The 14978-nt window shown below is 32.6% G+C and overlaps 1 protein-coding gene and 1 long non-coding RNA gene across 2 annotated transcripts in view; one reads left to right on the forward strand and one right to left on the reverse strand.

The window, feature by feature from the left end:
- The window catches only part of LOC133173203 (alpha-(1,6)-fucosyltransferase-like), a 151388-nt gene extending 138031 nt beyond the window's left edge, over positions 1-13357 (forward strand). Inside the window, exons 8-9 of the mRNA XM_061308162.1 lie at positions 10925-11075; positions 12403-13357. Of these exons, the coding sequence (XP_061164146.1) occupies positions 10925-11075; positions 12403-12726 (475 nt within the window). The 3' untranslated portion in view covers positions 12727-13357. The remainder of the gene's footprint in view (positions 1-10924; positions 11076-12402) is intronic.
- LOC133173219 (uncharacterized) lies at positions 7151-8561 on the reverse strand. Its single transcript, XR_009719005.1, has 3 exons — positions 8243-8561; positions 7531-7599; positions 7151-7414 (listed from the first exon to the last, which is right to left on the reverse strand). It is a non-coding gene; the product is annotated as an uncharacterized LOC133173219 (long non-coding RNA).
- Positions 13358-14978: the final 1621 nt, after the last annotated feature.

Raw genomic sequence — 14978 nt, forward strand, 5'->3', positions numbered from 1 at the left:
CTAAGAAGCAGATGTCTTCAGGGGGCAATGGGACAGAGAGATATGTTAATCCACAAATTAAACAGGTTCCAAACTGCAAGTGAGAGAGCTTGTAACATTCCTGGATACACAATGCCAGAATTAGGGGGTTTTTTTGTTTGTTTGTTTGTTGTTTAACGTCCCTCTCGAGAATTTTTCACTCATATGGAGACGCCACCACTTGCCGGTGGAGAGCTGCAAATTTTGACCTATGCTTGGCACTCAGGGCTATTGAGCAGTGAGAGATCTTTTTTGTGCCAGCACCTACTGCGACACGGAACCTCGGTTTATATGGTCTTATCTGAAGGACCAGTCTCCACCTCCCACAGTAGGATTTGATCCCGCGGCGAAAGGATCAACTCCTTTCTCCGTGTCTCTAGAAAAGATGCTCTACCATGTGGGCGACAGCCAGAATTAGAGAAAAAATGGTACGCAATAGTCTCATAGAGGCATGCGTCAAAGCACACTGGCCATTCTTTACAAAGATCTTCCACATGAAAGGAACACACTTTGCTTGGGTATGCTGAGATTTGCATGTGACCAACAGTGTACAGACACACAGTGGTCACCATTTAGTCCCGAATTATGGGACAAATCCATCAACAAATTAGACTCATACATTCCATTTCAATGCCACCAAGGAGCTAAGGATTGAAATCTCATTCCTATTCAAAGAATCAACCATTTGATCAATTTTATGCTCAAAGTGATACCAGCTGTTATAAATGCAGAATGAAGGTTATTGACTTTGGAAATTTTAAATTTTAAAGTTCTGACCTCTTCTCCCTTTAGTCAACAATTGTGGTGCTTGAATGTCATCTGATTCAATATTATGCCTTGATTAATATCAAATTATGAATGAAATAATATGTAAAATTGAATTTGGCTATCATCGTGTCGCAAAGTATTAAATGCTTACCTTTTTATATTTAGGTATGCATTTCTTTTAAAATTTCCTTTCAGTATATGATAATATCTACACAATAGGAATTAACACTAATTATACAGAATGAAAGGCACTGCCAGTGTCCAAAATTCAGCAGCAGAAAATACAAGGTCAAGTGCTTTTGTTGGATCCTAGATACATGTACACATAATATTTTCATTTTGACAGTGATGTACATATTTATGTTTCCCATACGAAGTTTGAGAACATACTTTTTGAGATTGAATACTGTTTGTTAGCTCTTCTGAGCCAAAGGAATGCTATGGCCATTAGTGCTGTGTGTGTAAACTTTTTAGAATATAGGCAATAACTCAAGAACCCCTTGTCCAATTTTTGTCAAATTTGTCACAGAGTATCCTTGGCCCAAGGGCTCTCATTTATACTAAAAACAGGGATGGGACCCTGAAACAAGGGGAGATAATTAGGAAAATAAAAACAAAAGTACTGGTTGCTAAAAAATCTTCTTCTCAAGAACCAATGAGCAGATTATTGCCAAACTTACATAAAAGGATGAGAATATGTTGTAGATTAAAAAATTGTTCAAGGCGTCACCCTAGGGCAATGGGTGTGGTCTCAAAGTCACTTCAAAGTTGACCAAAAATTACATTTTATTAAAACTTTGATATTTTGCTTACTATAGGGTCTAGGATCATCAAATCTTATCAGTTGATGCATCTTTGGACCTTATATCATATTGACTCAAAAGTAGGTCATGGTGACCTACTTTTTAAATTTTGCAGGTATTCATTTTCATTTTAATTTTGATGCATAACTTGGATACTTTGAAGCCTATGATCTTTAAAACTTGTCAGTTTATGCATCATGGGACCTTGAAGTGTGTCAATGAAAAAGTAGGTAACTGTGACCTACTCTCTGAATTTAATGGCTTATCATTTTCTAAACATTAAAGGTCATTATTTTAGATACTAAGAGGTTTAGAATCATCAAACCTTGTAAATTGATGCACCTAGGGGTCTTAAAACAGATTTATTAAAAAGTGGGTCACAATGACCTTTTTTGGAATTTTACAGGTATTCATTCCAGATTGTTTTAGAGGCATATTTTGGACACTTTGAAGCATAGGATCATCAAAATTTGTCAAGTTGATGCATCTTGAGTTCTCAGAGTGTGTCAACCAAAAAGTAGGTCACCTTGACCTACTTTTGCAATTTTATGGCTTAATTTAAATATTTCAGATATTAATTGGCTTAAAATCATCAAACTTTGTCTGTTAATGCATCTTGAGTCCTTGGAGTATATCGACCAAAAAGTAGGTCAATGTGACCTACTTTTGTAATTTCATGGCTTAATTTGAATATTTCAGATACTAATTAATTTTGTTGATGCATTTTGAGTCCTCAAAGTGTGTCAACCAAAAAGTAGCACTACTTTGGGAATTTTATTGCTATTTCAGATAATAATTGGCTTAGACTCATCAAATTTTGTCAGTTGATGCATCTTGAGTCCTTGGAGTTTATCAAGCAAAAAGTAGGTCACTATGACCTACTTTTGCAGCTTCATGGCTTAATTTGAATATTTCAGATACTAATTGGCTTTGAATTATCAAACTTTGTCAGTTGTTGCCATGCTAACCTACTTTTGGAATTTCAAGGCTTTATCCTTATATATAGGTTACCAAGAGGCTTAAAACAGATGAGGTTATAGGTTGTACAATTTTCAGAATAGTGATTCTAGGTCCTTGGGCCTCTTGTTAAGTATCCACATCTGATTTACACCACTTCTCCAATATACTCTTATATAGTACTCCTGAAGTTACAGTAAATATTTTAGTGAGGAGTAAAGAAAGAGGCTTGATAGAACATTTATTGGAACCCACTGTGTAAGGATTTTTATGAAGTTTAGGAATCCAGTAAAGGTATGTTAATTCAAATTAATTTTGATTGTTGGGAATATTAAAAATATCTAAAACAGACATATGATTTTGAAGAATTTCCTCCTTAGAAAGGGAGCTATGGGTTTGATTGGCTGAAACTTAAAATTGCTATTACCTCTTTAGTTTTCAACAAAACAGAATGAAATTTAGAATATACTGTACATCAATATATTTGATTTGACACCTTACTTTCATGAGATAGCTAATTGGTATTTATAAGTGAGACAAAATTTCCATAGTTGCGCGAAAGTAAAGTTCTCGTGAATGAAAAGTGTTTTACAGTAGATAAGTATAAAGGGTTCCTACATTATGCTACTATCAAAATTGAATGCAAGGACATGCATGCATGTGTGCTGAAATCTGATTGGCTAATACTTTATAGGTTGTATCTCTCTTACTAATGAATATTTAAGCATTGAATCATTATTTTTTGAAAGATATAGTCTCATAACTGCAATGGGGTCTGCAAATAAATTGAGTAACATGCATTATGAAAATTTGTTTGCACACACCGTTGCAGTTATGAGACTTATACATCTTTCAAAAAATAATGATTCAGTGCTTATTTTTACATTTTTTAACTCCTTGCTTCGACTGCAAATGTGATTTATATTTCAAAATCCCTGTATTATCCTTCAGTTAAGTTATAATTAATGGAAGAGCCGTTGCAACAGCTTCTATTCAATGTGAGTGTGAATTTTGATTTTCGCTTATGACGTTGCACTTCCACAGTGTTCAACGTTTGTGAAGTCAAAATAAAACGCATATTTTAACCTTTTCACCCCTGTCCGTGTTATGGTGTTTTGAGTGCTGTAGCTTTCCTCACACTTTATAAGCAAAATGCATGTTGAATGTAAATATATTTCTTTGAAATTTAAGACACTGGCATATGTTATAAAGCACTGTAAGAATATATGTGAGAAATCTAGAAAATATGCACAAGCATGAAATCTGATTGGATAAGGTTGGTAGTACTTTCAAAGCTCTTAAATGTTAACAAAAGAGGATGAAATTCATAGTACAAGGGGTGATCAAAAAGTTCGTGAACGAATTGAATTACTTCCTTAAAAGAAATAAAATGAAGTTTCAGTGTTCATTATTTTTTATAGTAGTCCTCTCTGATTTTAATGCACATCTGTATTTGTTCTGCCCATGTGCAAATCAAGTGATCCAGGTGGTCACGTGACATGCTTCGTAGCGTTCTGTTCACCAAAGCTAAAAGATTTTTCCAAGTCTTCTATTTCTTACCATGCAAGTTATTTTTTATAACAAGAACAGTCCATCTCTCAGAAATAGCCAGATCCTGGCAATAGGATGGGTGGATAAGGATATCCCTTCCCAGAATTAGCATGGTGACCATCACAACCCGAGTCCTCTGTCTCAGGAGTGCCGTTTATCCAATGTGAATAAAGTATGGGTGCCTTTTTTTTTTTATTTCGTATATTTAAAGTTTAAAGTAATCGATATTTTAGGGATTTGATAATTATAGTATTGTTAAGATATTCAACATTTTTTCTAATTGTAACTTGGAGATCTTTCATAACAATAGCTCAGCTAAGGACACATCTTTTCCCAGGCATGCTTTCGCTTGGCACTAGAACAAACATCACTTTTAACCATCTCACTGCCTTCACTAAAACAATCAATCCAATTAATGATTAAACTTCTGGTAAGTCTTTTGTCTTCATAAACCTTGTACAAATTATCATATTCTACTGCGAAGGAATTTCCAACATATACATTAAACTTTACAACCGTTCGTTGTTCGAGCACAACTGAGTCAACCATTTTTTGTCACAAGTCACCTACATATTGACGATATTTTCACATTGTGACATCACAAACACGAAGCAAAACATTATATGACATCCGCTATTTATAGAACGAGTATGACTATTTGTGTGCCAAATTTCATTCTGATCTGAGTTGTGGTTCTGTAAATATAGAGATAGTTCAAACTTTTTGATCATCCATCGTATATATAAATAATACAAGTTCCTACATCATTAAGTCATCAGACATGAATAGTCGCCCATGTGGTGCAGTGGTTAGAGCATTCTCAGGTAGTGTAGATTCAAGTTTATTCAAATCTGTCCCAAAATGCAAAATGCAAAACATTATATGACATCCGCTATTTATAGAACGAGTATGACTATTTGTGTGCCAAATTTCATTCTGATCTGAGTTGTGGTTCTGTAAATATAGAGATAGTTCAAACTTTTTGATCATCCATCGTATATATAAATAATACAAGTTCCTACATCATTAAGTCATCAGACATGAATAGTCGCCCATGTGGTGCAGTGGTTAGAGCATTCTCAGGTAGTGTAGATTCAAGTTTATTCAAATCTGTCCCAAAATGCAAAATGCAAAACATTTTATGACATCCGCTATTTATAGAACGAGTATGACTATTTGTGTGCCAAATTTCATTCTGATCTGAGTTGTGGTTCTGTAAATATAGAGATAGTTCAAACTTTTTGATCACCCATCGTATATATAGATAATACAAGTTCCTACATCATTCAGTCATCAGACATGAATAGTCGCCCATGTGGTGCAGTGGTTAGAGCATTCTCAGGTAGTGTAGATTCAAGTTTATTCAAATCTGTCCCCCTGGGGGTAGGGTGGGGCCACAATAGATTATCAAACTTTTATATAGGAATATATAGGAAAAATCTTCTTCTCAAGAACAGCAAAGCCATGATTGGTTATTATCTATTATCTATTTGGAAGTATCCTCAGGTATTGTAGATTCAAGTTTGTTCAAATCATGACCCCCGGAGGTAGGGTGGGGCCACAATGGACGAGCAAAGCTATACATAGGAATGCATAGGAATTTTTTTTTAAATCTGATGAAGAAGAACAGCAAAGCCATGATTGGTCATATTTATGTGGAAGCATTTAACTCAGGTAGTGTAGATTCAGATTTGTTCAAATCATGACCCCCCGGAGGTAGAGTGGGACCACATTGCAAATTCAAACTGATAGGAAAAAAGCAACAGTCAAAGAAATATGTAAGCATCCTTAGTTAGTGTAGATTCAAGTTTGTTCAAATCATAACCCACCCACCCCTTCCCTTATTAGGGGTAGGTCAGGACCACTTAAGCTTTTCAATGCTGAACTGATTTTTGCTTTTTCCTGGCCATAGTGCTCAGGCGATCGATGTGGCCCATGGGCCTCGTTATTATGGCATTATATTAGATTTTGTACATAAATATGGTAATTTTCGTAATCATGTGCTTGCACATGTAATTAAATCTGATTTGCTTATGCTCACTGTGCTATATTTGCATTGTTATTTCAGCAAAAACTTTTGAAAATAAGTTGATAAAGTCTATAATACAAAGGTTTTGCTTAATTTGTTGAAGAGAAGTTATAATTATATAGAGAATTGAGCCCCAAAGGTAGTAGGGAGAGCGTTTGGGGAACATCTGTAATGGTCTCAGTTACACTTACAACTACCCATATCGAAAATGAATACAAAAATAATACAAGAAAAAAATACTAAAATAATACAAAAAAAGTATATTTTTAATGACCAAATTTGGAACCCTCTAAATCTTGGTTCCAATTTAGGTCAAAAATAATAGACTTTTTAAAAGCCAAACACAGAAAAATATATTTTTAATATACTTTATTTTTTCGAAATAATACAGAAATGATACACATGACCTGAAAAAACGTATTGTTTTTGTACTTTTGTATTATTTCTCTATTTTCCTCTCCAAAGTATAAAAATAATACAGTCCATAGAAAAGTATAGAAAAAAATACAGAATGTATTAATTTTGTATTAGCATATATTATTTTTGTATTTTTTCACCTTTAAGAATTAAAATACAAAAAAAATATAGAATATATTAATTTTGTATCACATATATTATTTTTGTATTTTTTCATCTGGATAAATTAAAAGTACAAAAAAGATATAAAATATGAAAATAATACAGTACACAAAAAAAGTATGAAAAAAATATAGAATGTATTAATTTTGTATTAATTTGTATTGTTTTTGTATTTTTATCAGCATGAAGGATTTTATTTCAAAAATATCAAAAAAGTACAAGAATGATAGACAAAAAATACATTTAAATGCTTAAAATAATACAAAACAGAGTTTTAAAAACTACAAAAATGATCATGGGCAAAAATTGTTATTTGAAGAAAAGGGGTTGGAGATTGAGGTTCTTAATAGCATCTATTGATTGTTATTCAAAAATCTTTTATTTATTTGAAATATTTGTTAAATAACAATTTTAGTAACTCAGTCAGATTACCTTCAATGTACAAATAGCTAATTAAAAAGTAATTAATGTGGCCAGGCTACTGATTCAGCTACCAATTGTAGTCTTTCTTTTTACATATAATCTGCTCTTCAATAGTCTTGATATTTTTCACAAGTTTAACTAATCCTGTTTTCTTTGTATTTTTACCACATGTTTCGATCTCTCTGCTTTGCTGTTTCTTTTGTATGGAAAAGGTAGAGGAGTGTTTACTTTGTTGCAGAAGTCCATCTTCAAATCACAAAACCTGTCATCTCATCTGACTTCATCACTGTGAAATATAGAACAGAATGATATAATGATAAAATTTAATGAACCATTACCTCAACAAAACACACATTTTCACATCCAAAATAATTCTATATAGATTTTGTTTAGCTCACACACCTGCAATACTTTCTTGAGAGGGATCTTCTTCCTCCATGACTAATCAGCTTTTCTTCAATGTTCTGCTGACTAAAATTAACAATAAATATAAATTGAAATTCCAAAAGATCCAGCGGAGTTCACCAAATTCCGTACAATTGTACCATTGAAATTACTTTTCTTTAATCTGGGGTGTCTTAGGGGACAACCATTTGATTTGACAATCTGGAGAAGAAAAAGGGGGGGGGGGGACTGATTTATAAAATATTTTTAAAAAAATATTTGTAATAAACAATCTGTCCTTGAAAATGTTGAAAGAGTAAACAAAATGTGTGCCCCAATGTTATTTAAATAAACTGCCCCCCCCCCCCCCCCGAACCCAACCTACCCCCCCCCCCCCCCCCCCCCGAAAAAAAATTGAGTTTATACAAATTACAGAATTGTTTTTGAAGGGAAAATAAATAATTCGTCTATGGTAAACTTGAAAAAATTGGAATGAAACAGAACTAGGAAGCCAAAGGCTTGAAAATTACCCCCATCTTCCACCCCTCTCTCCCCAATCAGAATTTATCACAAAAACCCTTGTTCCCCATATGGCCAATAACCGTACTATTTTATCTTTCTACAATACTACAAAATGGGTAAAAAAGGCATTCTTTGTTCCTCTATCTTTGTACTAAGTTATTATTTAAAAAACTGAAACTTTAATGTGCTAAAATATACATAATCTTACCGCAACTGTCGTTGTTTACACCAGAAAAGTCCAGATATGATGCCTAAAAAACGTCGGTCTCCTTATGTATTTGCTTTCCTTGGTTCATATATATGATCCTGTGTACCATTATTATGCTGCACTTCTGTTTTTCAATCCATTTTACTCGCGAGCAAATGAGAGTTTATTCAAAATCACCTCCAGCTTTCTCAACACGTCCCGGGAAGAATTTTCAAAATGGCGTGGGTGAAATATTGTTGACCAATCAGAGAACAGTACGGAAGAGTTTTAAAATCTGACCAATCATATTGTGTCACATATACGAAAATTACCGATGTTGAGATCGGAAGAGTTAGAGAAAACATATTTACATGGTTTTAAATATCTTGAATCAATTGAACAAACCTAAAATTATGTTAGAAAAAAACGATGTTCAATTTAATTATCAGAATCATTTTTTATTCCTTACGGAATTTACCGATAACGAAACATCGTTATTTCCGGTCATCATTTCCGCTGAGAGCAGCCATTTTTATATTCAAGTTGACCTGTGAAGTAGACCATAAAGTTCAAATATAATGATCAAAACGAGCGGTAGATACATAATATATAGCCTTTTTGATGGACAACTTAACTCATACATACGGTACCAGAGATTGAAATAATGTTTAACAACTATCCTTTACACCAATTTCACAACATTTTCTATATTATTTTATGATATTCTTTCGTAATAATTTCTTATTTAATTTTTTTCTTAAAGCGGATAATTAAATAGTTCTATTCCATGTAATTGTAATACATACTGAATTAAATATAATGTATACTACGTTGAGTTGTATAGTCAAGAAAACATCGTAGGTACTGTATTTAGTGGAACTCTTCATGTTGTTTGTTTTTGTTTTGGTTTTGGTTGGGATGTGTTTTCACGGGTAAATCATGTTATTTCTTTGAGTAGTATAACATGTACTCGTCTATTGTTAGCCTGCAGGTGGCCACCTGTGCTGTTGGCGATAGTTGTAAACACTCGGTTGTAAACACGCTGTAAAATTTTCAACACAAAAAGAAAGTCTGAAACTCTGAAACTTCAAAATTTACCGCGTGAATACAAGTATCATGTACAGCACAGGTGTCCCCTTAGACGTATCTATCTCTTTCCAAATGACAATTTCACACCTAGTAAAGACATGTTTTAAAAATGAAATTGTTTAGTTAACAAATTTAAACTACTGAAGTTTTCTGTTCTAAATAGCAATTAAATGTAAATAGTATAAAAGCAACCTTTATAGCAGTGGTCTTAATTAATAAAATCTGAGAAAAAATATTAATTCCAACAGACTTATTGCAAGAACTTCTGTAAATTTTCCTAAGTTCAAAGAAATACAAATTTCAGTAAAAGAAAACACTAAGTCCAAAATAAATATAAAAAAAATACATACTGACTGTATAGTATTTTTTGAAAAATTATTAAGTCCAAATTTAATACAAAAATAATACAGACTAACTGTATGTAATTTTCTGTAAAATTACTAAGTTCAATTTTAATACAAAAATAATACAGATTAACTGTATGTAATTTTCTGTAAAATTACTAAGTTCAATTTTAATACAGAAAAAAATACACTTGAAAAAAACTAAGTCCACAAAAATACAAAAATGATATACTGAAAATAATCTAAGTCCCAAAAAATACAAAAATAATACCCTGTAAAAAATCAAAGTCAGATTTTAATACAAAAATAATCTACCTATTTGTTGGTGATACAAAAATAATATATTTTTTCTGTATTAATTTTAAACAATACGAAAATGATTGTATTAAAAATATATTAAAAATATACTTTTATGTATTATTTTTTGATATGGGTAGTCAAATTTGTATGTAAATTTACCACAGAAATTTCAAGTAAACAGGCAAAGGCATATGGCTCTGCTAATCTGCCCAGATTCTTTACATTGGAATCTATAAAAAAGGCATAAGGTTACTCATGTGAGTGTGTGGCCCATGGGCCTCTTCTTATTTAATGAGAAAAGTCTTCTCCATGCAAAACAGTAGGGCCGTGTTGATCATATTGATATTGAAACAAACCAATGTGTGTAATCAGGTATAGTAAAATCTCTAAATCCATTGGTGCCACAATATGGGGTCAACATATTTACCTTGGAATAAAGATGGAAATTTAAAATAGAAAAATCTTCTGAAGAACAGCAGGCCAAAGTGACTTAGTTGAGCATTGTGGCCCATGGGCCTTTTGTAAGCTAGCCTGAACCAAAGGTTCTTCACATTGTGTGTTATTCAATAATTCAGTAATACAAATTCAGTAAAGTCATGAAACCTTGATGATGGGGTGAACTGTAATATATGATTATAATTTTTCAAATACTAAAAGAGGGGAAGCATATTTTTTATAACCTGAAGAAAAGCAAGTAAGCCTGGTGGCCTCTGGCTTATTTATGTTGAATTATTTTGATAACATTTAGTCTTAAAACATACATTTACTCATGTCTATAAAAATGAACATTTAAATGAAGGTTTTTTGCAGCTGAAATTTGTACATAAACATCTAAATGTTTTTAAAATATATAGCCACTTTTAAACAAACAAATGAGAATCGCCAGGATTTTTTTGGGGGGGGGGGGGGGGGGGTCATTTAGAGTCATTGGTTATCATTATATTATTGTGTGAATTATCATCTTTTTCAGTTATCCAGATTACACATTTATCAGTGACCCTGCTGCTACCTTATCTGCTGGGCTGAACAGACGCTACTCTGATGAATCCTTAAGGGGGGTAATTCTGGATATTCATTTCCTGTCGCTGTGTGACCATTTAGTTTGTACCTTTTCATCACAGGTGAGAATAACATGAAAGTTAGGGCAGTCAAACATCAGAATATCTTTCTTATAACATACAGCAAAATAATTACACAATTATAAGCTTAAGTTTAGATAAAGTTAATTTTTAACAATCATGACGGCTCATCAACAGTGATAAGAAACAGTGTTTTTTTTTTCCCTTATATAACTGGTACTAATAAATCGTACCATTCCCAATGCCAAAAAGTATTAATTTTTTTCCCAATTTTGAGACTAAAAATTCCCAGTCCAACTGTTTTAAGAACAAAGTGCGATGACCTAGAAATACTGTACAAGTTGACTCTCACTTCCTCCTTAATGAAAAGTAGACATCCCTTCGTAAAATGGCAAGACACATGTTGGAAATAGCCTATAGTTCCTTAAATTTTTGACAACGTAAGAACAAAGGACATTAATATGCAAAGCAATGATTGCTTGTTTATTCTTTATAATGTGCAATAATAGTTAATTAATTAAGAAATAAGGTATCATTTTTAAACAAGTATCAGGCTATAAATACGGGTTGATCACGAGATCAAATTCCATAAAGCCTGCGCCCGAAGTGCTTTATAGTAAATTTGATGATCGTACCAACCAGTATTTACATGTATATCCCGATAGATGTTTTAAAATGATACCTTATTACTTTAAATTATTTACATTTGTGACTTATTCATATTTTATATTTGCCTGATTATAATCTTTAACATGCGAAATGTTTTATTTTTTAAACTCAACGGAAGAGTTTGATCTATTGATTGCATGTCAACCCTTATGATGTCACTGGGAAATTACGTTGAACATTTATGACGGGAGGAACCTGTATTTTTAGGGATATAGATACACATTGCTTTCAATAGTGTTATATAAATGAAAACATTTGCAAATGTAAATATGTTAGAATAAAGGTAGAATAAATGTACTTTGTTCTTGTTACAGAAAATTCCCCTTTGATCTATCTTTGTCTATTTCGATGCTATTTTCCCATTTGAATCGGTACAGTACCCATTCCAATCGGTAGAAAAAAATCACTGAGAAAGTTAACTGAATTATGTGTTTTGCTCCTCTGAAGGCCTGAGAGTTTGAGGCCAAAGCCCTAAAAAGTTATCTCTAAAAAATCTACTCCTGGAAACATAGCAGCGGAATGGTATCATATTAAGGGGTATTATTTATCAAAATTATGTAATTCATTACTCTTCATTAAGTAGGGGTTCAGGCTGTATGGCATGGCTGCATGAAGATAAAAGATCATTAATATAATTATATGTGTATAACAATGAATTTACCTAATTTGTATCATTGCCGTAAAATTGGATACATTTCAGGTGTGTCGTGTGGCTTATGAGATGATGCAGACAATGCATGGTGATGCAACGAGTAATTTTAAATCTCTGGATGACATTTACTATTTTGGTGGACAGAATGGACACAGTGTAGAGGCTGTGGAAAGACATGTCAAACAAAATGACCAAGAAATAGATCTAGAACCAGGTGATATGGTAGGCATTGCCGGAAATCATTGGGATGGGTATTCTAAGGGTATGAACCACAGGACAGGGAAAACAGGTCTCTTCCCTTCATATAAAACCCGAGAAAAGTACACAATAGTGGATTTACCTAAATATCCAGAAGTGTCTGAAGATGGATGATAGAGAATGGAGTTATAGGCAGATTAATGTTTTATTTATATATTGGTTTTGTTCAGTGATTTGGATTGGATATTAGTGAATTTAATGTGTACATGATTTCCACTAATTTTGAAAACCAAGGGTCATTATGACCCTTTGAAGTTCTTTTTTGGGAGTCAAAAAGAATTTCTGAGGGTCAAAATATATTATGGTTATGCTTTCAGTTCTTATAGTAGATATGCTTCCTTACATCATGTTTAAAAAATGAATGTTAAATATTATTGAACTTATCACTTGTTTACACATTTTACCAATTCCGCAATTTGGATTTTTCGGAATACACATCAATCAAGAAGCAAAATCTGAAAGTTGTTTGAATGTTATGCAAAACTGTTCATCAATGAATTGAGCTTTGCTCACCTTTCTGTTAAAAACATCAGCCTTTCTGACAAAGCCAAACTGAAATAAATATGCTGATTTCAAAACTCAGACAGAAGTGATATTTTTTATTTGGACTTCCGGTTATGTTAAGAATAGGATAGATTCTTTGAAAATTTAAACAGATTCTTGACATTAAAATGTAATTCCAATCACTGCCAATTTATTCCCAGAAACTTTGATTAATATTAATGTAAGTTAATAAACTAGTGTCATCCAGGCAACAACCTTGAACTCAATTTTTTAAAAAATTTTCTGCATCATAATGACCCTTTAGGTGATGTTTTAGGGGGTAAAAAGTATTTTTTATGTGTAAAATATGCAGAAATTTGCATTAACGCAGAGCTCCAGATAAGGTGCGTATTTGCAGATATATGCATTGAATTTTTCAAAATACGCATTAAGAATTAAAACAGGGCGTACAATTACGCATTAGCAATCATAAATAAGCATTACACTACGAAAGTACTGCGTACAACAGATTGAATGATACAAGTACGATATAACTAATGTGAATTGAGGTTAGCTCAGTGTTCAAATTTTTATCAAAAGGAAATTTTGATGTATTCGGAATAACCTAGGCTGATTTCCAGATCGGGAGAATGATTTGATTATTAAATACGCATATGATTCCATGGTATGCAACATTTCTACATCTTTTTTCTTGATTTTAATTTGGTGAATTTCAGTGGTATATTAGTAGCTAATTAGCCAATGCAACTTCTTAGGTCTTTCTGGCAGGGCTCAAATAAACACCTTAAAATGTATTAACATCACTGGATGTTAAAATTTTGTAAAAAATTGAGTTGCTTCCCTTCATTTGAAGTATTGGCTAGATAGAGTATATGATCTCTTCTGTAGTATTTAATAGGTTGTATCATTGAATTTAATGAAGTTTAGCTTCACACTATACAGATAAGAAAATTTCAATGTTTAGAAAAGGGAGGTTGTCATGGATGCCTTTGTAATACATATGAGGTGGTTTTTCGGTTTGTCAGAAAGGCAAGAGAGTTTTTGATTGGCAAATTTGAATAAAATTTCATGAAAGGAAACCTTTGCATATTTTCAAATTGAAAAAATTTCTGTGAATCCTGTTGACTAAATAACGTTACTGTTAAAAAAAAAACGTTCGGGGCATTCAAAATTACTAAAAAATGAAATGGTATGAAAAAATGGGATACTTCTTTGGTGCTGATATCATATCAAGAATATGCAGACTTTTCTTCTCTGACATGGAAAAAACATTTTTTGGTTCACCTGTATTTTTGTCTGATAACATTCCAATACATGTATTGCATTTTAAAAGCTATTCTTTAGTTTAAAGTAAAGATTCTTCTAGCTATCTTTACTTCAAGTTCTGCATTTTTTTATGCCTTGAGTTTGAAGATTGGTACATATTGTTTTTGTACTGTCTGAAACTCTAACATTTTTTCATAATTTTTAATTTTCCTTGTAACCTTTGAACCTTACAAGTTAGAGACTCTTTGACAAAACTGTAATACTGGAGAGTTTAACCATGACCTTGACATTTTGGCAGTCTGAAGGTCTCTGGCAGAAAAAAAGTGTATAATTCATGTCTGATCCTTTTCTCTTCAATGGAGAAATATTGTGGCATGATACATGACAAAAAATTTGATTTATTTTAAGCAAGTTAGGGTCTCTTTAGGAAAAAGTTTCTGGTTTTTAGCTCTTCTGAGCCGATGGCTCAAAGCCATTTGTGCGGTGTGCGTAAACTTTTTAGAATATGGGCCATAACTGAAGAACCCCTGGGCCAATTATTGTCAAATTTGTCACAGGGTATCCTTGGCCCAAGGGCTCTCGTTTATACTAAAACT

The sequence above is a fragment of the Saccostrea echinata genome, unplaced genomic scaffold, assembly GCF_033153115.1.
Source record: "Saccostrea echinata isolate AGI-Se365-2 ecotype Australia unplaced genomic scaffold, CSIRO_AGI_Sech_v1 ptg000002l, whole genome shotgun sequence".
In the NCBI taxonomy this organism is placed as follows: Eukaryota; Metazoa; Mollusca; class Bivalvia; order Ostreida; family Ostreidae; genus Saccostrea; species Saccostrea echinata.